The 24,116-nt window shown below is 49.7% G+C and overlaps 1 protein-coding gene across 1 annotated transcript; it reads left to right on the forward strand.

The window, feature by feature from the left end:
• The first annotated feature begins 231 nt into the window (after window positions 1-231).
• Icoslg (inducible T cell costimulator ligand) lies at window positions 232-9,503 on the forward strand. The gene is made up of 7 exons (XM_057752063.1): window positions 232-411; window positions 1,836-1,957; window positions 2,424-2,768; window positions 4,077-4,373; window positions 5,986-6,141; window positions 6,951-6,980; window positions 7,748-9,503. Exons 1-7 carry the CDS (start codon window positions 401-403, stop codon window positions 7,756-7,758), a joined length of 972 nt encoding a protein of 323 aa, XP_057608046.1. The 5' UTR covers window positions 232-400; the 3' UTR covers window positions 7,759-9,503.
• The last annotated feature ends 14,613 nt before the right edge of the window (window positions 9,504-24,116 follow it).

The following is a 24,116-nucleotide window of genomic DNA, read 5'->3' on the forward strand; positions in this document are numbered from 1 at the left end:
CTCGACGGGATCTATAAATCACCCCACACCCTCGCACCTGTAACCCAGGCCCAAGTCCCCGCCTGCTGACAAGCGCGCTCTGTCCCTGCCAGCAGTGGACTGGGCTGCTCACAGGAGTCGAGTGAGACCTTCCGCTCCTGCCTCCTCCCGCCCCCGATGCTGTGACGGGAGGGACAGGCAGAGGGCGGGGATCTGGGCTGTACCCAACCCGACAGTCGCGCGCGACGCGCAGCATTAGCGAGCGCAGTTACAGTCGATCCTGCCGGCGAAGTTTCCGCAGCCCCAGATCTCCGCGCCTCAAGTCCTGGCAGCCCCAGTTCTCCGTGGCCCCCGAGGACTCTGAAACTCCCGCAGCTGCAGCCCAACGCATCCCGAGGTCCTGCACCTCTACGCGCCCACCATGCTGCTGAAGTGAGTCCGTTTGCAGTCGTGTCCCGGGAGTGGGATAGGTGTAGGGGAGCCGTGGGCTGGAGCAGGGGACCCACCCGGAATCGTGGCTGAGAGCGCCCGACAGTAACTCTGGCTGCGGCCCAACAGAGGCGCGGCCGTCTGTCCCCCCCCCCCACCGCTCACCTGGACCTGCCTGCATGAACGGCAGGGGGCGGCGCGGGGCCAACCCGCTGCACCGCCGTCCAGACCCTGGCGCGTGGGCGAGTGGCTCGTGGGAGGAGGAAGGGCAAAGGCCGAGGCTGAAGGTGAAGACGCACACCAGCCCCCAGCACAGGCTTACCCGCTTTGTCCCTGCTGATTTCCCAGAAGGAAGGATGTGCGCTACCTCAAAGCCCGCTTCATACCCACTGCTTGCGGACAGGGCGCCCCCTCCGTATACTGGGCATCCTACAGATCCAGCGTGCCTAGGGGAAAGTGGGGGGGAGGGGAGGAGGGGAGGGGGGAGGGAGGGAGAGTGTTTGCACTCTGGCTTTTCCCTAAACTATCCCCCCAGGCACTAACTTGTTCAGTGGACACCCCGTCCCCCTTGGCTGCTTAGTGAGACCCCCCTGTCCACAGATGTCCTACCTATAGAGTCTCCAGGGAGAGAAAAGGGGAGCACCTGCAGGCTATAGAGTCCCTGATGGCCAGTGGCTGGCTTGAGTTTGTGTGTGGGATCCCTAGACCTGAGGCATGATGACAGTTTTCTGAGACTTTCAGGACTGCTGTTGAGGGAGAGTGAAGTTTCAGATGTCGAGTTGTATGGACAACTGAAAAACATGTATGTCCCCGGCAGGGTCCTACCCCAAGCAGAGAGTCTGTGTAGAATAGATGGTTTTGCGGAACGGGGCAAGTACTGGCTAAAGTATTCCAGGTCTCTTTAGGGTGATGTGCCTCCCCCTTCTCCACCCCCTCATTCACCCATCCCTTACCCACCACCTGGCAAGGCCTCCTGTGTGGCTTGGGAGAGGAGGTGGCAAGGCTGAGGGGCATAGGACACCAAATCTCCTGTGATTTCTGGGAGACACTTTCCAGCTGCCAAGGGTCTGGGACATGGAATCCCTCCAAGTCCGGTTTCAGATGGTTCTGTCTCTCACCCAAGCTTGCCTCCCTTGGGGCCGTCAGGTGTCTCCATGCCCTTAACACCTCAGATGCAGCTTCCTACAGTCTTGTGTTCCTCTTCAGGAAGGCTAGGTGACAGGGAAGGGGCACAGGCTTCAGCAGTGATTCTCGGTGCCCCTTTACGTCACACAAATCAACTGTCTTTCAGAGTTTGGAGGCTCTCAGACCCTGGGGACCTGCCATGGGTGGAGGAAAGGGAGGTGTCTGGTCCTGGTAGACTCTCTGATGTCTCTGAGGAACAGGAGCCAAGGGTCCAGCTACAGGGGACTTCTTGTCTCTGACAGGCGTCACTATTTCCCGTCCTTGGGAACCAGCCAGCCTGTGTGGAAGAAGCACCGTCTTCTTTCAGGAGGGTTCTTTTCCAGTCCAGGTCTGCTCCTGCTGCTCCTCAGCAGCCTGCATGCTGGTAAGTTGGGATGCTTCATGTTGTGTAAAGCATAGGCAGGGCATTAGGGAAACCCTGGCCACAGCCCCTTTGACCTCTCCAGAGGTCCACTGGAGAGAGCTGGGTCCCAACCCCTAAGACGATATACAGGGTTGGAGGTCATAAAGGGAAGTGCTTTTCTGAGCTCTGTACTCTTCACTGCATCTCTTGCTTGGGGTCAGGAGAATGTCCCTCCTGGTCTCTTTGCATAGTGAGCCATAAAAGCCACCTTTGGAAAGAACTGGGGGCCGGACACTGCCAAAGCTAGGGATGGACCAGCATTGGCACTAGATGGACCCCTGTACCTCACACCTAAGTTGATACAAGGACTCTCACCCACCCTCCTCATGAACCTCACTGATCAATCCCTTTCTTGCCTTGGTGGGTTGGGGTAGGATTAGTGTTTGGATCTTGAGTAATAAACTGGGCCACTTTTGAATCTCTGCAGAGAGTGAGGTCAAAGAAATCCACGCGATGGTGGGCAGCGATGTGGAGTTTGGCTGCCTTTATCCCGACAGAAACCATTTCAGCTTGAATGATCTGCTGTTTGTCTATTGGCAAATCGAAAACCCCCAAACTGTGGTGGCCTACTACCTGTCCAATGAGTCTACAGGGGTGTATGAGGATGACCGATACAAGAACCGGGCCCATCTGTCACTGGAACGCATGAAGCAGGGTGACTTCTCTCTGCACCTGCAGAATGTCACTCCCCAGGACAACCAGGAGTTCACATGCCTGATATTTAGGAATACCAAAAAAGTCTTAAATGAGACAGTCAGGCTGCACGTGGCAGGTAAGACCCTCCAAGCGGAGAATTGGCTTTACTCAGTCTGATGCTCTTGAACAGACAGTCCAGCCTGTCTCTGTGGTGGCCTTCTGTTTACTTGTGCAGCTCTGATCTGAGCAGAGTCCATAACTCAAGACCCCCAGATTTCAGAGAACTGTCTATTTGGCCATCTCTGTCTTTAACTGCCCAATTCAACTCAAAGTAGATACTAAAAACTGAGTTAGTAGTGGGTGGGGTGATGGCCCATTCAGTAGAGTGTTTACCATACAAACTTGAGGACCTTAGTTCAATCCCAGTACCCATATAAAGTCAGACCGAGTGGCATGCATTTGGTCGTAGCCTCAGGGAGGCAGAGATAGGTGAATCCTTGGCTCACTGGCTAACCAACCTAGCCCACTGAGCTTTGGGCCAGTAAGAGCTTCTTCCCCCTAAAAATACAAGGTGGACAGCTCCTATGGAACACTAGATGTTGTACTCTGGCTTTGTGCACTCCTACACACATGCGCACAAAGCCCCTGCACAGCCCCAACATGTTCTCAAATACATGCATACATAAGGAGTAAGGAGCACTGGAAATCTAAATGAGGTGGACTTTAAGGGAAAACTTACTTCACAAGGATTTGGGGGCCCTTGGTGGGGAGGCAGTAGGTCTCTAGTGAGGAAAACTAGGCTCCCACACCAAACTCCTGATCCCTTATGGAGGCACTGTGACCAAAACATTTAATCTAGACAACAAAGAAATGTTGACAGAGATGTCCCATAGTTTCAGGTTTTGGGCCTTCCTAGAGGGAGAGGTGCCATGGCAGGGCAGTGCAGGTGATGGCAGGAACGTGTGGCAGAGGCTGTTCAGCACACAGCAGACCAGGATGCAGAGGAAAGGGCAGCCTAGAGAGCGACTCTTCTTCTCTTCTTTTAAATATTTATGGGTATGGGTGTTTTGTCTGCATGTATGTCTGGTGGCCACAGAGGGAATCAAATCTTTGGAGTTAGAGATAGTTGGTTGTGAGCTTCTGGGTTGGTGCTAGGAATCCTCCGGAAGAGTCCTCTGGAAGAGCAGTCAGTGCTCTGAACCGTCCCTCAAGTCAGTATATGGTGGGAGTTAATCCAGTGAATCTTCTGGACCCCCTAATAGACGTGCCTAGAGGTTCATCTAAGAACAGGTGGTTTCGATCCAGTCAAATGGCAGTGAAGATTTAGCCATCTATGTCTATGGGGCAGTCAGCCACGCGGGCAGCAGGAGCTTCTTTGGCTTTGCTCTGGTCAGACATCGCCACTGGTCTGAGCCTTCTTCACCACTGCCTCCTTTCCCTGCAGCGAACTTCAGCACACCCGTCATCAGCACCTCTGGTCCCGCCACCCGAGACCAGGAGGGACTCACCCTCACCTGCGTATCCAGGAATGGCTACCCCAAGCCCAACCTCTACTGGATCAACCGGACGGACAACAGCCTGATAGACGAGGCTCTGCAGAATAACACCGTCTCCTTGAACGAGTGGGGTCTATATGATGTCATCAGCACCTTGACGGTCCCATGGGTGGCTCATGTGAATGTTAGCTGTTCTATAGAGAACGTGGTTCTCCACCAGAACCTCACTAGCATCAGCCAGGCAGGTGAGGCCCAGGCTGGGGTACAGGGACTCAGCGGGCATCCAGGTCGTGGGATAGGAGAGGCCCAGTCATGAACAGACTCCTTACAGAGAGTGGCAATGAGGGGCTCTTGCTTTCTGAAGGCAGGGATAGAGAGTCCTTCTTGGGGTTGTCATAGTAACCTTTACTCACTGTCTAGGCAAATGATTAGCATGGCTATCACCCACAGCAGATGTTTCTTGTGCTCTTTAGCCAGTGAAGCTGTGCAGGACCTGGTGCACCTCAGGAGCCAGAGATCTTGACCAGGATGGAGGGCCATACCGGGGCACTCCCCCACATTCTCTGCCTTTGAACATGTGCCCCCCTCAGGGCATTCAGTTGGGCTTGGCTGCTGACTGCATCCTCTATAAACCACAAAGACATGAATGACCCTCCCCAGAGACCATAGCCATCCCAGTCCAGAACCAAGGCAGTCCCCAGATATCAGAAGAGTGATTCTGTTCATAGGAAGTGTCACAATTAGGTGGTCCATGGAGGGAGAAGACAGGTGAGAAGAGACCAGAAGTTGGGGTGCAGTGGGCTGAGGAGGACTATCTTCTTTGGGGTCAGTGGTGGTACTACATTGGCATCCTCAGTGCTGTTGAATTGACACAGAGTGGGTACCTATGTATTGTGCAAATGTCAAAGGAGAGATTGTATTTCTTTCATACCCCGCCCTTGCAAGCCCAGGGATAAATATTTCATTTGTATTTTAATAAATAAAGCTTGCTTGAAGACCAGAGAGTAAAAACAGCCACACTGGTCAGCCTTACAGACCAGGCAGTGGTGACACACACCTTAATCCCAGTAGCCATAATGACACACACCTTTAATCCAAGTAGCCACAATAGATTGCCATAGAAACCAGGCAGCAGTGGTGCTCACCTTCAATTATAAGACAGGAGGAGACCCCTCAGCAGTCTTGCTCTGAGCTTTCCTGGAGGCAGGGTCATCATTTTAGACTGAGGTCGAGGTAAGAGCCAGTGGCTGGCTGCTTTGCTTTTCTGGTCTTCAGGATAAACCCCAATATCTGTCTCTGGTTTTTATTAATGGTGCTTCAGGGCCCCTCGCCTGAAAGAGCACATGTATACCAGCCCGAGATTTTAAAACACACGCAGTGATGGCAGGGAAGCTCTTGAAAATCTTCTGCCCCTTTCTTCCCATGGAAAAGGCCTCCTCATCAAGGTCCTTTAAGTCTTGAGCATTTTCCCATTTCCTTTCTTTTTCTTCTTTTTTTGGTGGGGGTCATGGAGGAGAGGGGTTTGAGACAGGGTTTCTCTGTGCAGCCTTGGCTATCCTAGAACTCTCTCTATAGACCAGGCTGGCCCCTGCCTCCCATTGCTGGGATTAAAGGTGTAAGCCACCACCACCTGACCGCATTTCCTTTCCTTAGACAGGGTCTCCTGTAGCCTAGGCTGGCCTCAAACTCTGTATAGCCAAGGTGAACTTGTACTGATTCTCTGTCCCCACTTCTGGAGTGCTGGGGTGACAGGTGTGTTCTGCCACACCCAGTTTATGTGGTCCTGAGATGGCACCCAGGGCTTAATGTCTGCTAAGCAAGCACTGTACCCACTGAGACACATTCCCTTTCCTGCAGAAAAATTCCCTGGAAACAATGACAGCTTCACAGGCAATCTACAGGAGCACCGCAGCCAGAATGCCATTTTCATCATCCTTCCTTTGCTCCTGGTGGTCGCGGGTGTCATTGTTGCCTGGGTTTGCAGAGCCAAGTGTCCCCACAGACGCTATAGAGGTTTGTATGAGACTCGCTGACCATTTACTCTGTTGCTTAGAAGGCTTTGGGTTTTACAGATTCCTATACTCTTTGAGAAGATTTTATTTAAGATCCACTTTTAAAAAGCATAAGCATGCTTAGCAAGAGCCTGACACCTCCCAGAGGAGGCTTAAACACTTTGTTTCCAATAGAACCACACTAATGGCAAGAAACCAGTAGTTCTCAGTTTGTGGCCAATACCAGCAATGTCTGAGCTGCTCCCCTGGCCCATGGCCCCCTACTGATCTGGACAAAGCCCCTGAGCTGGGGACACAAAGCACCACTTTAAAAAAAGTGAATATATATATATATATATATATACACACACACACACACATATATGTATGTGTACATATATAGACATACATATGTATAAAATTTTATTTGTATATGTGTGTACCTGGTGTGTGTGTGTGTGTGTGTGTGTGTGTACACTATCTATGTGCAGAAGCCCACAGAGGTCAGAAGAGGGCACGAATCTAAAGTTATAGGTGGTTGTGATCCACCATGTGGGTGCCGGGAACTGAACCCAGGTCCTCTACAAGAGCAGCAAGTGCTCTTAACCACTGAGCCATCTTTCCAGCCCTGATATAAAGTGATTTAAATGTTTCTGTCCACTTGCTCCTTAAAATCCATTTTCCCTTAAAAGCAAGATTGTTTGGGGGAGCCCCTGTGGGAGTCTTCTCCTACCCAGAGTAGAAGCCTTGGGGAGATGGTGGACAGAAGGGGTAATGCTACCATGAGCCTACCCTCCCACAAAGCCTGAACCTCTCTGCTTTGACCCGCAGGTCCCTGGACTGTCGCACGGGAGCTCACAGGTGAGTGTGATTTGTGGGCGGCAGGTTCACTAAGTTGTCATGGCCCGTCACACCTTCAGTTGGTGGTTTGAAATACCTGATGATTCCATAGATGGAGAAACCCAGTCCTGTGGTGGAAACTTCTAGACCCCGCACAGCAGATAGTCCTGGCATAGGTCCCCAGGCCCCTCCTGCCTCTGCTCTGTGGGACCCATCGAATCTATGATTCTAGCAGCTCAGTCCTTCTTGGTGGAAGTGTGCCTCCTATAGCCCTGAGAACAGTGGCAGGTGGATCTTCATAGTCCCCAGAGGTGTGGATTCATATCCCAATATTAGAGAGACATCCACACACAGTGTTGGTGACCACCAGATAATGACCCTGGCTTTAAGGCCTTTGCCACCTCCAAAGTGACTGTACCTCTTTGAACTTGACTTCTTCCTCTTAGAGGGTGTGTGGTCCGTCAGTGCTGGGATGGGGCCAGTTCGCTTACCTAGGTGAACAGGCTTCGATGGCTGACACCTCCCACTCCAGGCTGGACAAGCTAGTGTCAGACCACTTTGGAACAAACTTAAAGGGCTCTGGGCCACTTGGTCCTCCCCCAATCATGTGACTCCTCTAGCCAGCTGCTCCTAATTTTTATCCCCTTTCCCCCTGAGTCCTAGGAAGGATCATTTCATTGTCTCCAAAATTAAAACACTGAGGATGGATTGCTCAGTAGAAAGTGCTTGCCTGGTGGGCATGAGGAGGCGGGACCGCCTTCACCTTCCTTTTTCTTCTTCCTTCTAAGACCATGCCTGACAGGACTCTGCCCAGGATGTAAACTGGGCTTCTGTGAGATGCCACCAGTGGATGTTGGGCACAGCTTCAGAACTGAATCCCACGGGCCTGGTGGCAGAGGGGACAATGGGCTATCCGCTTATGCTCTGTGATGGAGGACAGGAGTCCCCGGTCTTGAGAGGCACATAGGATTGATTCCAGAAACCGCGAGGGAGACCTTTCTAGTGGACAGAGGTGACATCAGAATACGGAGCCCACCCGTGAGTAGCTCCCATCCAACACAGAGAGGAAGCACTTGTGGGGAGGTCTTTCCCCAGCTGGAGCCCCAGAGCACGTGACTTATTCCCAAGTTCTTCGAAAAAGGGCATTTGAGCCACTCTGAAAGCACCTACAAAATCCACTGGAGACCATTTCCCTACAGAACTTTCAGGAGGGGAGAAAGTCTGACCTTATTTATTTTGGCCTATTCGGGCCTCCTAGAGGCTGTGTGGGCTTTTGTCTACAGAAAACCTGCTGTTGGTGACAATGACTGGGCTCAGAGGTTTGGAGTCCATGGCTTTGCAACATCAAAGGGACAGACCTCAAAGCAAAACACGGCCCATGCGCCACCCATGGTGCTTCTCGCTCATAATCGAGGGCCCACGAGTCCAACTATCCTGTGGATATAGAAGCTTCCTGCAAACCTCTAACTCTTCCAGACTGCCCACAAAGCTGGGGGAACACAGTTCCCCTCCCCCGGCCTCAGCAGCCCAGGAAGACCTATGAAGACCCCTGCCATTCTTGAAACCATCAGACCCATCACGTGGCCGCAGCCTTCAGGGTCTTTATGGTGTTTGCCAGAATAGAACGAGCGACTCTGGTTCTAGATGGTTCTGTAAAGTTGGCTGCTGGGCCACCTAGGTGTGCACAAGCTCCAGGGACATGCAGTCAGGACATGGACGCCCCAGTGGGACACGACATCTGACCCTACTTGTGAGCAAGCACCTTTCCCCTTTCCTACCCAGAGGCTTCAAAGTCCTGGACAGTAAGGGCCTGTGAGAGATCTCAGGCCTGGATGAAGCAGGAGTGAGAACCCTTGGGTCAGGCTCAAGAGGATCAGTATTATGCGGATCTGTCTGCTTTGCTGCCCACAGACTCTCCTTCACATGGACTTCTTTATGGAACGAGCACTGAGACCCACGTCTTCCTGCAAGCATTATGTATCCGTAAAATAGCAATTGTCGTTATGGGTCCTGAGTTGGCAACTACCGCAAGGAAGGACAAGGAGCTCCTGGGGTGCAGAGCCCCAAGGAGAGTAGTTTGGGAATAAGTGCCTCCCCAAGTCCCAGGACACAGACATGCCCCAGGGGTCTGGGTGGGGTGGCATGTGGCTGCCCAGCAGGGACATTCACTCATCTACTTCCACTTTTCTGTCAGAAGGGAGTTTCGGGTCAGAAAGTGATCAGCCCTGCAGTCTAGATGCCTCGGGCACCACAAACACCATTCCCACTGCTTGTGTAGACAGTGGGAACCCTCACCAACTGTGCCTAGACCTTTGGCTGCTCACTCTATGGTCACCATTGCTGGGTGATTCCAGCAGGCCTCACCTTCCCATGGACCCCTGGGAGAACCCCCTTCCACACCCCAGCGCATCAGCATTTGGGAGACCTGCCCTGTAACCTCTGCCTCCTTCAGCCCAGAAGCCTGCTAGCGCTCTTTATCTGGGTTGTAGATGGGGCTGGATTTCAATGTTCTAGTAATTTCCAGAACTCTGACAAGGGAATAAATGCAAGATGTGCCTTGAGCCTTGCGTCTGGTGGCTTGTGTCAGTGTGGTGAGTCTGGCTCCATCCGCCCAGCTGTCATACGTGCAGTCACCACATCAGGTGGCTCTATCCCTCAGGGGACATGGACAGTCACTCTTGGCGCTTGTTACAACCCTGACGCAAAAGCCAGAGGCACCTTTCAACATCCCATAAAGCCCAGAAAGGGTCACAAGAGGAAAAGACCTGACCTCAGCGGTCACCTTCTGATAGGTGGACAGGGTGGGTGGCCCCTAGCTTGAGCAACTCATCTCATCACTATGTCCTGGAGACGGAGTTTGTCTAGCGGTCTGTTCAATCCAGATGTTCCCAATAGAGACTGTGCTGGGATGTGGCAGCTGTGGTTCTGGAACGGTCACCCCCAGGAGAAGGTGGCTCCTCTCTGCTGCTGCCTGGTGGACTCTGTGATGGGTCTGAGGATGCTTCCACTTGCGCTCTTACAGGGCGCCCATCCCGGGTCCAGCACCAGCTTGATCGCTGTATCTCCCTCCAGCTAACGGGGAGGCAGCTGCTGGGGCAATCTGGGAATGATTTCATCCATTGAAGCCCTTTGTCCTACCCACAGCTCAGAGGATGCCAGGAGCCCAAGGAGGTGTAGACTTTGTGGAGGCTCTGGCTAAAGCTTCCTTGCCCACCCTGAGGTCTCTGAAGTTAGAAGTCCCCGAAGCCCCCACCCAGGACTAATCATTGGTTGGGAATCCCTCCTATTCCAAAGCAGAGGAGGAGCTTTAATGCTGATCCCTTTCTAGGCAGTTCCCTCCCCAGCATCCCTGACATTACATAAGACATTCCCACAATGTCCTCCTAGGGACTAGTGGGTTCTTGGCTTAATAAGCACAGTCCAAGCCCAGAATGGAGCAGGCTCCTGACTTCACCGCCTCCTCTCTGCCTTTCCAGTAGGCCTTTAGTCACATGTGCTCACCACACACTGCTTGTCCCCACCTCCCCTTGACAAACAGGAGCTAAACAGTCCCTCCTCCCCCTCCCCTGATCTCCCTTTCCAGGCCCCTGACCTTGGAGCTCTTCCCAGAGCCTCCACCCATCCTCTGAGGGTGTTATTTCAGTGTGCTGTGTCGTTGGAGGGCCTATTCCTTCTAAGTGAGCCGCTGTGGGTAGGACACAGGCTGTGGGAATCCTTTTCTCAAAGACCCTGGATGCTGTCTCCCCCAACATTCCCCAACCCCCCGCCAATGCTCTGAGGCAGCCGTTCAGTTGGGAAGCTGCGGGCTGGGATAAGGACACAAACGTTCACTTTTAGCAATGGGGTTGGATAATCACTTATGCACACAGATCCTGGTGTTCTTCTACACCCGGCACCATTCCCAGCCTCTCTGGGGCACTACATAAGGATAAAACCCAGAGCTTCGTTATCCAGCAGCCCTGTGCTTCATCTGCCCTGTGATGCCCTTAGCCAGCCCCTAACACCAGGAACACACACTGGGTCAGACTCATTCAGGGTGTATTCAGCAGCCCCAACTACAGATAAACACTGAAGACATGGTCAGGTCCCCACAGCCCCAATAAAGGTGTGGCATCTGTCCTTAAGGGAGGATGGATATGGCCACCAAGATTTTGGGGGAAGCCATAGAGAGTGCAGACTGTGGGAGCTGTTGGTGACACCAAGGTGTGACACAGAAGACACATGCAGTAGGGCAAGGAGGAGGGACAGGTTATGATCTCCCAGGACCCAGAGGGAAATTTTGCCAACTAAGACTTTAGACACAAACATGGAGACAGTCTACTATGCTGCTTTAACACTCAAAGGAGAAGTTAGTTTAAAAAGATCACTTTGTAACCATGCTGCTGATCCTGAGGGTTGCTGGGCGCAACAAAGGATTGAACTAAATGATTAGGAAATACAGCAGATGAAGAGAGAGTAACAAAGTAACAGCTTTATCCCTTTGGGATGGGAAGAGCCCTAAGGCTGGGAATATGGAAACGGACCCTTTTCTTTCTGGCATTTGGATATTTTATCCCATCCCTAGGTCCATCCCTTTCCGCTGTTGGTTCTGTTTGGATACCTACCCCGTACCTTCCTGCTGTTTCTCCTCCTAATGTCTTCTGGGTAAAAGCAGCCACCACCTTAGGGAGCCCTCTTTTGCTTTCCCTGTCTATCTATATCCCTCTAACCTGCCTTCAGCCAACCCCTTAAGAAATAGACACCAACAACTGTGGGGGAATGGGGCAATGACCGCTTTAGCTGCTTCATGCTGACAGGATAGAGTTTAGCACAATATCTGTCCAAGAAAGAGGGGACTCTTACGAGGCAGGCTCCTGGGGCCAGTCCTGCACTGGGACCATTCAGAGTTTAGGCTGCAGGTGGTGGTGGTACATGTCATTAATCCCAGCACTCAGGAGGCAGGTGAATCTCTGTGAGTTTTAGGCCAGCCAACCTGGTCTACAGAGTGAGTTCCAGGACAGCTAGGATTGCTACACAGAGAAACCCTTTCTAGAAAAACAAAAATCAAGCAAGCAAGCAAACAAACAAAACATGAAAGAAAAGAAAAACAGAGTTTAGGCTGTGCCTTTTCCCTCCAGCCTCATCCCTAAGTATGCGATTCAAGATTGGCATGGAGTGACTAGAATCACACTGTGAGGTTCCTCCCAGATGGCTTCTTAAAGAACTAGCTCATGTGTTTGTAACTTACTGGCGTTTTTTGTCTTTTTCATTCTTGAAAAACACCCAGACGCCGTGGGAGGCATCAGCAATCAACAAGCCTAGCTGTGATGATCTGCACGTGGGCACAGCTGGCGTCATGGCAGTTGTTTGCCTGGAACGGTGCTGTGTGACGTCACCTTACTATAAAGAATGTTGAATCCAGCCAGGTGATGGTGGCGCACGCCTTTAGTCCCAGCACTCAGGAGGATCTCTGTGAGTTTGAGGCCAGCCTGGTCTACAAGAGCTTGTTCTGGGACAGGCTCCAAAGCTACAGAAAAACCCAGTCTCAAAAAACCGAAAAAAGAATGTTGAATCCAAACTATACACATAATAAATTAATACTACTTGTATACATACTGTTCAATGATAGGGCACAGTAAGTTCCCACATAAACCTTCCAGAAAACACAGAACATAGAGTAAGCCATCATAACCGTGCTTTTGGTTCTAAATGGATGTAGAACACTCTGGTGCTGGGATCTTTTCCCCATTGCCCGCTCTTCTTTAGATCACGAGATAAGTAACAGCCACAATGCCCTTACTCTTTGGCCATTCCTCGTTCTCTTTCTCACTGTTGCAGAATCAGGGGCCAGCCTAACTCGGGAAGAAGGCTTTGGAGGCCATTTGGAGACAAACATGCTTGGGTTTGAATTGGGATGGACAAATCCCATCTCCAGAAACAGCTAGTCAGTGAGCTTAAACAGCACAGTTTTCACAAAAGGCATTTGTTCATCTGTAAACCTGAACCCACTGGACAGGAGCTTTGTCGCTTAGACCAGTGACTACTGGCTGGACCCAAGGCACCAGGCAGGCCTCCTTGTAAACAGTGTAGATTTGTCCAGGGGAGCCTTATCACCAATTGGATCATGCCTTGGGAACAGAGATTGACAAGTTTTTGTTGTTTGTGTGTTTGTGTGTGAGGGGTTCAAGACAGGGTTTCTTTGTGTAATGGCCCTGGCTGTCCTGGAACTCTGTAGACCAGGCTGTCCTCAAACTCACAGAGATTCCCCTGGCTCTGCCTCCTGAGTACTGGAATTAAAGGTGTGTGCTACCACACCCAGAGACAAGTTTTTTCTTTAGAGTTTTTAAGTTCATGGATGAGTGGCAGCGGGTGCCCATGATCGAGGAAGGTGGAGCTGACCCTCCCTAGCTAGACTTGGGGTGACCTGTAGCCACAATCAAGTTTGTGTTTGCCTGCAAATGGAGGTAGACAGCCTGAACACTTAACACCCTCTGTGTTTCTTTGGACTTCTCTAACAAGAAGGCTCCATGAATGTAGTAGGGGGTCAGAATTCTCCCAGCATCGCCCGCAAAGAAAATATCCCAGAGGGTACTGGAACCAAGCTTCCTGGCAAAAGAAAATCAGGGTTGTAACTGGAGGTTTCTCTCCCACCTGTCAGTTTCCAAATAACCACTCTGAGGTTTAATATTAATTACAAACTGTTCAACCAATGGCTCAGGATTTTTACTGGCTGACTCTACATATAAATTAAACCATTTCTAATAATCTGTATATCGCCATGTGCCCCATGGTTTACTGGTAATGCTCTGGTATCTTATTCCTTCAGCGGTTGCTGGTGTCTCTTGGATTCCACCCCTTTTCTCCCGGTATCTCCAGATTTCCTGCCTGGCTCTAATTTGCCTGGCTATTGGCCAAACCAGATTCTTTATTAACCAATGGTAATAAAACATATTCAGAGCATACAGAAGGGCATTCCACATCACAGGGTTTTGTTTTTGCTTTTGTTTTATTTTACATGCATTAGAGTTATTACCATGGGTTTTGGGTCCCCAGGAACTGGAGTTACAGACAGTCGTGAGCTGCCATGTGGGTGTTGGGAGTTGAACCCAGGTCTTCTGGAAGAGCAGTCAGTGCTTTTGACCACTGAGCTATCTCTCCAGCCCCAAAATTAGCGTTTTTTGTTTTTTGTTTTTTTAATTTAAATGTCTAAAAGTCGAATTCTGCCCAGTGTTTGAGAAAACAGCCGAGTAGTCACTTTGGAGGAATCTTGGAACCAGTTTGTCCCATCTGCAGTGAGTTTTGGGTCAGGGTTACTCTTTGTCTACCCACAATTCCCTAGTCTATCTGGGGTCATCTAGTGAAGTCTGCAGAGGGAAGAGGCCAGGTTAAGATGTGGGGTTTTTGCACTTGTCCATGGCTCAGTGCCCTGCCATCTCTGTTTCTTTGGTCTTTATCCAGGCAGTGTTGCCCTTTTATTCCTTCCTACAGACACCTGTTTTCATATAAGTTGTCCTATTTACCAATAAAGACCTGGGAGTCAGATATTGGGGTGTAAACCTGCTAGATCAGAGAAGCCAAGAAACAACAAGTTGACCTTCCTTTTTGGCCAGAGACCTAGCAAGAGAGTGTCTCTCCTTCCATCCCAAACCAAAAAAGACAGCAAATATCTAAGTCCCTCCCTACTCCTTCCTGTATGTCTCTCTATCTGTATCCCTGTATCCTCCATATTCTCTATGACCAATTAATTCCTGTCAACTACCCACTGGCTCCGCCCTTTGACCCAAGGTTAATTTTATTAACAGTCTCAGAATTTCACAGGGCGACCAAATATATACCACAACAGACACTTGGGCCCAGGGCCTCTATAGGGACTCTCTATATCCTAGATTCTTGATGCTACCATTCCTCAAAACAGTTGATTTGCTGTAAAAGCTGCTGTCTATATCTGTTTAGACCACAAGAGCTCAGAGAGATGCTGGAAGCCGCCTTCACTGCGTCTCCTGAGCACAGCCTATGTGACGGGTGTGCTCTGCTCCAGCCTCACAGGATTCCCCAAAGACCAGGTTAAGACATCTCCCACTGACCACTAACCTATCCAGGTTCACAGAGCTGGAGACCAAGCAAGAGGCAGAAAGGATGCATGAGGGCTCTAGCCCAGTAGCCCATTGCGCAGACATTTGAGGCTCTACTGGGGAGATCCTAGAAGGTAAATTCACCATGAATAGAGTCTAAGAACTCTAGAATCTGGGTCCTGCCTCATCCTGGGACCCCATCTACCCACCAATTCAGAAGTTCTTCTAGTGTTAGTCATTTGCAGAAATCCCAGAGAAAAAATAGAATTTAGAAACAGCCCATGATCATGCCCAGCTGATGGGCGGGATTGGCCCTCCCTCATTGGTGTTGTTCCACAGCACTCTGGTTCTTAGATGAGCAGGCTGGGAGTCTTTTGGGGGAGGCAGCTCATGGTGATACAAGCATCACACCTGTGGCTTGGCCCTGGGGCTGCTGAGACCCAGAGGCCTTCCATACTGGCCAGCCAGGTTCCAGGGCCGTGTTGGGCCACCACCCTGCCCATTTTTCAGTAGGAACTGCCTATTCCTGTCCACCTGCTCTGTGGTCAGTTTTACAACGTTAATGCTCAACTCTGAGTCACCAGTAATATGTCAGCATCAAAGCCACTTCCCCCTGGTGTCATTTCACCAAGAGTGCGTCCAGATTTGAATTCTCTACTTTATTCTCCCCGTGGCTTACATCCTCTCTTGTATGAGTCTGAACCTGTGGCCGTGGCTCTCTCTTACAGAGGGCTTTATTATTTATTTGTTCTTTGTTTTTTTACTTTATTTTTTATAGATTTATTTGTTTTATGTGCATTGGTATTTTGCCTGCATATATGTCTGTGTGAGGGTGTCAGATCCCCTGGAACTAGAATTATAGACAGTTGTGAGCTGCCATGTGGGTGCTAGGAATTGAACCTGGGTCCTCTGGAAGAGCAGGTAGTACTCTTAACAGGTGAGTCCTCTCTCCAACACCTTGTTCTGTATTTATTAAGCAGCACAGAAAGCATCACACAGGGAAGAAATGAGGGGCACTTTACAGAAATCTAACAGAATTTTACAAAGGATTAAGTCACTGACTCTGACTGACCCCAAGTGACCCAGACAACAAAGAGTACTACAAACATTATTTTGTCAACCGATATCCAAAGGTTGTTGGATGCAACATTTTTTTTTTTTTTCGAGACAGGGTTTCTCCGTAGCTTTTTGGTTCCTGTCCTGGAACTAGCTCTTGTAGACCAGGTTGGCCTCGAACTCACAGAGATCTGCCTGCCTCTGCCTCCCGAGTGCTGGGATTAAAGGCATGCGCCACCACTGCCCAGCTGGATGCAACATTTATGGTGGATGTTTATTTTATAAAATTGTTTTCAACCTCTAGTTTTGCTGTTTTCAGCACACACGTTGCTCTCTGGGTGAGGCGCGTTGAGGGGGAACATAAGATTACAGGTATGCATAAACTTAGGTTATAAAGGTGGATTACATGGGAAACCCTAGGCAAGGAAGGGCTGGTTGTTACATTGTTCTCTTAAAGGTTAAATCTCAGACTGAGTACACAGTAGGAGAGCCATCTTAAGTGACCTCAAGGTATATTATTAACTCTGGTTATAAAGTCCAGTAAGAATTCCAGTCTCTTAGAATATAAGAGCTGTCAGCTGGGTGGTGGTGGTGGTGGTGCACTTAATGCCAGCACTCAGGAGGCAGAGGCAGGTGGATCTCTGCGTTTGAGGCCAGCCTAGTAGTCTACAGAACTATTTCCAGGACAGCCTGGCTATCCTGAGAAACCCTACCTGTGGACAAGTGAGAAGAGAAACAGGTGGCAATTGAGTTCCAGAGGTCGGCCCAGAAAGCAAAGCTCTGATGGGTGAATCTTGGATCGGGAAACCCCCTAGAGCCTTGCCTCTTGCGACTGCTGCGCCCTCACATTTTTGCCGTTGCCACCTTTCTCTGGTATCTGTCATGGTGTGAGTGGGTGTAGGGAGATCTCCACGGCCTCTAATGTGGTATGATTGATTATCTTGTGGAAATATCCCCTTCTACTGGGCATTTTTACCTGTGGGTTACTATGAAGATGATTTCCTCCCAAGATGTACTGTTTAACTGAAACAATGATTTTATATAATAATAGTGCTAGATAAAATAGCATTTTGATGATTGAGGGTCTTTAATAAATATAATAAGGGATTATGATAGAGGTTAGTTTAGCAGGAAAACTAATAGAGGTAAAAGAAGGATACGGTGTTGCCCCCGCCCCCGATAAAGCAAGGGCTGCATATAGAAAATAAGAATGAGGAAATGTCACACAGCTGGTTTCGCTTGAGGAACCGTATAGACTGTGGCTTAGGTTAATGATTAAGAAGAATCATTGTGTCCCAGAAGCTAAGTTAGCTCAAGTCCTTTTAATCTAATGTTGAGAGATGTGTTCACGGGTTTCAGTGTACCTCATAGCTAAAGCAAAGCTTTAAATATGACTTAAGGTTAGGTTAAGATGTTTTTGTTAATGGCTTTGAGGCAAAAAGTCTTGGAAAACAATTTGAAGGCATACACTTTGTAATAACTGAGTGAGGGACTCACCGAGGTTCGGGAGCTGGAGCAGCGGTAGCCTGGCTGCTGCTGGTTGATGTGCCTCTCTTGCTAGGATGGGTTGGTGACCAAAGGTGATGATTAATTCCTTGAACCCATTTCTGCCCTTAACTTCCTGATATAAAAAACTGTTAAAGAATGAGTATGTACCCTAAAGATTTAAAATAGAGATGACTGGCTGTTTTTCATATATAAAAGTTTAGATTTGTTATTTTTCTAAGTTTTCTCATAAGATTACCTTTTGAGATAAGTAATAAAGTGGTTGATCCTTTTATTGTAACCCCAAAATGCAGCCCGCCAGTCAAAGAACTGGCTGAGAAAAACACCTTGCTCGCTTATACACTGTTAATCTGTAACAAGTTGCTTGGGTATGAATGTATGTGGGTTCTTGGGACAATTTGTTTTTCACCTGTCATACTCATGTAAATATATGTTTACTCATATAAGGGAGATGGAAAACATGCTGGGTTTTACTTCTGTTCATTGTAATTATTCACTAAAATAATAGAATGTAACCACATTGTAACTTTTATACTGTTTGAAAGATTTTACTGGGCTATATAAGCTGTAAGAGAAAAAATAAAGTTAGTTAGAAGGAAAACATCAAGAGAGACAGAAAGGATACACCTGGATAGAGGTAAGAAAAGAAAGCAGAGAAAGAAGATGACAGACCCTATAGGTGTGTGGGTTTTTCTCTCCTCTCTCTCTGCAGGCCCCAGAAAGTTAAATTTTCCCCCCTTGCCAGCCCCAGAGAATTAAGAAAAGTCAAGTTGAGTGGTTAGTTTGCCAACTCTTTGGATTTCTCTTAATCCCTGAGCTGCTCCTATCTCCAAAAAACAAGAAGCAAATATATATATATATATATATATATATATATATATATATATATATAGAGAGAGAGAGAGAGAGAGAGAGAGAGAGAGAGTGTGTGTTTCTCTGTAGCTTTGCTGCCTGTACTGGAACTAGCTCTTGTAGACCAGGCTGGCCTCAAATTCACAAAGATCCTCCTGCCTCTGCCTCCCGAGTGCTGGGATTAAAGGTGTGCGCCACCACCGCCCGGTCGTAAGAGATATTTTTATCAATGCATTGTTACTCTTTCCTATTCCAGCTCATCACACAACCATGAGGCCAAGATTTTTGTTTGTTTGTTTTTTGAGACAAGATTTCTCTGTGTAACTTTGGAGCCTGTCCTAGAACTCACTCTGTAAACCAGGTTGACCTCAAACTCTCAGAGATCTGCCTGCCTCTGTCTCCTGAGTGCTGGGATTAAAGGCGTGCGCCACCACTGGCCAGAGAGGCCAAGGTTTAAGGTAGAAAGCAGTCACAGAGAAGGCTGATCCGCAACCAAGCGATCTACAACCATCCCTAGTGGGGAAGAGTACCTAATTAGGAGGAATGTTGAGAAATAGCCTCAGGTTATGAGAAACTGAGTCAGGCTGTATTGAGTGATTGATTCAAGCCGTGAAGAACTGCATAACCCTAGCTTGACCATTCAGCTCAAAAACAATATGTGGTATCAAAAACAACTCAGCCTGCTCCCAGTCAAACCACAAAAATAGCTGTAACTTCCTGGTGGCCACATATATGTGTATATACATATCTATCAATACACACACATATACATGTATATATATACACACACACATATATATACAGATACATGTATGCGCATATAGTGTATATATATGTGTGTGTGTGTGTGTGTGTGCGTGTGCGCGCGTGCACTCACATGTGTGTGTGTGTGTGTGTGTGTGTCCCTCAGGCCTGCGATATCTCCCAAACCTTTTTATCTCATAAAGGTTGAGGCCTCTTGCCTTTCTAATAACTGGTCTCAGCCCATTGAGCTCCACAGTCTGTCTCTAGTCTGCCTCACTTTTCCTGCAGAAATCATCAGGCCAGAAGGGTCCACGGTGCCAATAGTGGACAGCCACAAAGACTCTCTTGGCCACTAGGATAAGAATATCCTCTGACCTCTGGAGGTCTCCTGCCCTTAATGGCCAAGCTAGGGCCAGGCCAAAGGGGTGTTATCTGATGTGTAAAGGGGTGTTGTTATCTGATGTCGTAAAGGGGTGTTATCTGATGTAGTAAAGAGAATAAGGTGGCAAGGACACTCTACTCCCTGTTCACCAGGGGAAGCTAGAATCTCAAGAAAAAAACCACACCCAGGTGCTCCAAACATGGAAACCAGCCTGACTTCAGAGCCCCTGCATGTACCCCTTTTTGTTCTCTTGGCCCTGCAGGGGTGAGTGATTTCTGCTACATCGAAGATGCCCCTCTGTTGCTTCCAGAGGCTTCCCTGAAGGCACCTCCTCTATTCACAACACTCTGTGGTTGTGAGGTGCTTAGGAAACACCAGGGGCATGCTACAGCCTCTTAAGCTTCACCCAGCCAGAAACCAGTCTTTCTAGCTTGCAACCCACACCAAGATCTGCTCATAGCTATAGAGACATTCTATCCTGGTGTTTTATTATGTACTGATATTTCCCACTCAAAGATACTTTCTGAGTCCTCCAGTCTATGTGCAGGCCAGGCCCATGTACAGAAAGATAGCAAGCATTCCTTTCTTAAGGTCTGTGGGTCGTCGAAGAGATCCCAGTGAGTAAGGAAAGAGTCTTAGGGAGTCTCTGCAGACAACTGCCCTTCTGTCTCCCTGCAGAGCATCCTCTGCAGACTTGCTTCTTTGCTGACTGTGTGAGAATTTGCATCCCTTCCTTCCTCATCAGCGGCCATGAAAGACAGGAAGCCTGTTTGGATTGTTTGAAGTCTTTTTTCCCCCCTTTTTGCTTTTTTCTCAAGACAGGGTTTCTCTGTGTAGCCCTGGCTGTCCTGGAACTCTCTCTGTAGACTAGGCTGGCCTCTAACTCAGAGATCTTTCTGCCTCTGCTTTCCAGGTGTGGGAGATAAAGGTGTGTACCCTTTAATACCCTGTGGCGGAGGCAGGTGGAGCTCTGTGAGTTCAAGACCAGCCTGGTCTACCGAGCAAGTTTCAGAACAGCTAGGACTACACAGAGAAACTCTGACTCAAAACAAAACAGAGACAACCTCCAGGGTAAATGTTCCCTTTGATTTTCACCATCCCACCCCACCCTAAAATCTGCTCTTTTCCCTCAGCCTGATGAGGTCACAGGGAATGGAAAGTAAAAACAAAGGCTCAGAGCATGATGGGGCAGAAACAAGAGCAGGCAGGAAGGAGTTAAATAGAGAAAATCAGGCTAAGGCTGCTGAACAGAAGGCAGGCCCAAAGACCTGTAGAGCCCCCATCTCCAGCCTCCCCACTTCTCCAGTAGCTACCCTTGCAGGCTGCTGTTCTTTGGATTTCTGTTGTCATTGGCAGCAGCTGGCCTAGCCCCTGGCACAAGCTTTCCAGGTCTCTCCATCTTAGTGCTGGAGGCATGTTTGAGATGGAAAAGAAGTTGATATTCTAGAAAAGACAAACACCTACCCTGGAGCTTGAGAAAGGAACTGCTTTATCCCCTGGGGTAGAAGGGGCTGGGACACTGACTTATGACACCTCCCCACCCCCTCCTCCCCCTCTCCCCATTCCCCTGTTGGTCCTATTTAGATGTCCACCCACCCCCATGCCTTCCTGCTGTTTCTCCTCACAGTGTCTTCCAGGAATAAGAGGCCACCATCTTGGGAAGCCTGCGTTAGCTTTCCTTGTCTACCTAGGTCTCTAACTCTCCTTCAAATGCAATGTGCATTTGTTGACTCTTGAGGCCTTGAGTTTGAACAGTCCCTACCGTGTCTTGGAAGTGAATTGGAACCAGGCTATGAAAGTATAGTCACTGGGTGTTGGAGGGCTCTGAGGGCTGTGGGCAGTTGTACTGGGGCTTTTTGCTTGTTTGTTTGTTTTCTAGATGGGGTTTCTTTGCATAACTTTGCTCTTGTAAACTAGCTCTATGGAGCACTGTGGCCTTGAACTCACAGAGCTGCCTGCTTCTGCCTCCCAAGTGCTGGGATTAAAGTGCTACTCGACCACAGCCTGGCTGTACTGGGGTTTAAGGCAGTGCAGCCAGGGTTGACAAGCACCGCCCCTCCTTCACCCCAGGCTTTGAGATACTTTGTACACTATGAGGAACTGGGGCGAGGGAGGTTCTGTGATAGTCTCGTCGGGGCCTAGATTTGCTGGCATCTCTGACGTGAACTTCCAGGGACAAACTGACACTGGTCAATGGTGATCCACCTTCTCCACTCCACACCAGGGGCTGTAGCCACCACCATGAGGCTGGGGACCAGAGGACTCTGGACCTGGGCTGTGGTTCAGAAGACTCCAGGGGTCGGTTGCTGTTGCTGAGGTCTGGCCTGAAAACCAGCATCTGAGACTCAGAGGGACTTTCCAAGCGTTGAGTGGCAGAAGGACTGTGTTGCTGTAGGAACTGAATGCTTCACTCTTTCAGAGACAATTCAGATTAGACCTGGGTGCCTGTCCTGAAGAACGTCTTGCTTCTGTTTCCATAACTGGTTGGCTTCTCCATTCATATACTTATTTAAAAGAGAAAAAAAAAAAGCTTCCTCTGAGTCAATGTGAACTGTTCGGGAAGGTTTGTGTCTATCTTCAGTTTTAGAGCGCTTCACAGTCCGCCGGGCAGAGACCAGGAGGAAACTGTCAGTCTCGGCTCCTGCAGCCTGGGATGGTCCTCTTGGGACAGGATAAGCCAGACCTGGACTAGCTCCCTTTACACACCGAGGTCTCCAGGAAAGATAAGGGCCGTGTGAGGCAGTAAGGGCACATGGAGGAACTGCTGTGTGCAGAACCCTGGCTGGGTAAGCCTCGGCTACAACCCCTTCACACAGTGGAAGGAGACGGCTGGAATTGTCTTCTTTGAGAACTCAGGACAAGGGAACAGAACGAGCAAGTTTGGGATCCATGAGGCACCCCACGAGGGACTTGACTACTGGGAGGGGAGGGCCGGGCCTGTCACTCAGGAGGGAGTGCGGTAGATGCTCAGTTCCTGTCTGCTTCTAAGGCCTGAAAGAGGAACTGGCACTTTCACCAGCCCAGGATCTATGCAGGACGGGATCTTTCTCCTGAGGTCTGCCCGTGCTGCTGGAGTGGGCACCATTTCCTAAGTTTCATTTCCTGCAAAAGTCTGAAGGTTCTGAACATAGCAAGGGGCTAGGTGCCCCAGAAGACAGGCTCTCTGCAAACAGGCAGGTGGGGTCCATTTGCCTAGCTAGGGGATCCCTGTGCTTGGGAAGTGGTCAAAGGCTCAGTTTGCATCAGAGCGCTGGTTCAGGCTGGGCCAGAAAGTTCATTCTCTGTGGAAAGCCATGAGGAAAAGTCTACAGACATGGTGGAACACTTGTAGATGGGAGTTACAAGGGCTCTTCCTCTGCCACCCGGGCTGGGATAAGACAGCCCCCACTTTGGGTCCTGAGGCCCTGGAGGAAGGTTTACAGAGTAGAAATCCCCTGAGGGTCCTGGGAACAATGGTACCTATTGCCAGTTGGGACCAACTCCATCCCACAGGGCTCAAAGTGAGTCCTGGAGAGGCTCTAAAGGTGTTTGGCATGCTAAGATGGATGAACATTGGTTCTCATCACTTGCCATTCCTGCATCCACTGAACCGAGCCCCTCAGGTTACAAAAAGTGACTAGATACCCAACCAGAAAGTGAGACACAGCCGGGCGGTGGTGGCGCACGCCTTTAATCCCAGCACTCAGGAGACAGAGGCAGGCGGATCTCTGTGAGTTCGAGGCCAGCCTGGTCTACAAGAGCTAGTTCCGGGACAGGCACCAAAGCTACAGAGAAACGCTGCCTCGAAAAACCAAAAAGAAAAAGAAAAATAAGAAAGTGAGACACATAAATCAGGAAAGTACCCAGGCTCTTCCAGGCCCCCCCAGAGCCCTGCAGAGTACAGGTGCTTGGGGCCAAAGGCCACCTGACCAGGGCATTCAGCAGCACTTTGGAACACACTATGCCGTGGGTGTGCCAGCGTGGGTGAGCATATCCAGCAGCATAGCATTAGAAGGCTACAGTCGCTCCATTCCCTGGCAGCTATAGGAGGACTTGGGAGGGACCGGTGTTAGAACGAAGCTCCTCCTGAAGGCCAGGTATCTTCCCAGGAACCCACACCATGGTGGGCCCTGCAGCATCCCAAGGACAATGACAGCACACACTGGCTTTTCATGAGTGAGAGAAGGGAATGGGTTGTTCCGACCAAATTTATCACCCCAAACAAACAGGCTAAAGTGAGCAGGGCTGAATCTGGAGATCCTTGACTTTCGCACTTGACCCCAGTGCAGACTCGCTTGTCTTACCTAGGATACATTTACCACTGCCCAGGGCCTGGTCACGGCGCATTGCTCCCTGGCACAATGGTCCTTAAGAAGGGCCGAGGAGAAGTGAGAGTACAGTCATCCAGGGCGCAGGGAGCACGCAACACAGTGATGTTCAGGATGGCCCTGCGTCTGCCTGCATCAGCCCTGCCCCTGCTCAGCACTTCATGGCAATAGTAACTACAGGTGCCCTCTAAAATTGTGCCAAATTATGCCACAACAGTTGACAGACACAGCAAACCAGGCTGTGTTCTCTTTAGTTTGG

The sequence above is a fragment of the Chionomys nivalis genome, chromosome 19, assembly GCF_950005125.1.
Source record: "Chionomys nivalis chromosome 19, mChiNiv1.1, whole genome shotgun sequence".
Taxonomy (NCBI): Eukaryota; Metazoa; Chordata; class Mammalia; order Rodentia; family Cricetidae; genus Chionomys; species Chionomys nivalis.

Excerpts from the sequence above, each read along its gene's own strand:
- Icoslg (XM_057752063.1), top strand. Across the intron at positions 2,769-4,076 it reads AGTCAGGCTGCACGTGGCAG|CGAACTTCAGCACACCCGTC; the intron begins GTAAGACCCTCC and ends CTTTCCCTGCAG. Across the intron at positions 4,374-5,985 it reads CACTAGCATCAGCCAGGCAG|AAAAATTCCCTGGAAACAAT; the intron begins GTGAGGCCCAGG and ends CCTTTCCTGCAG.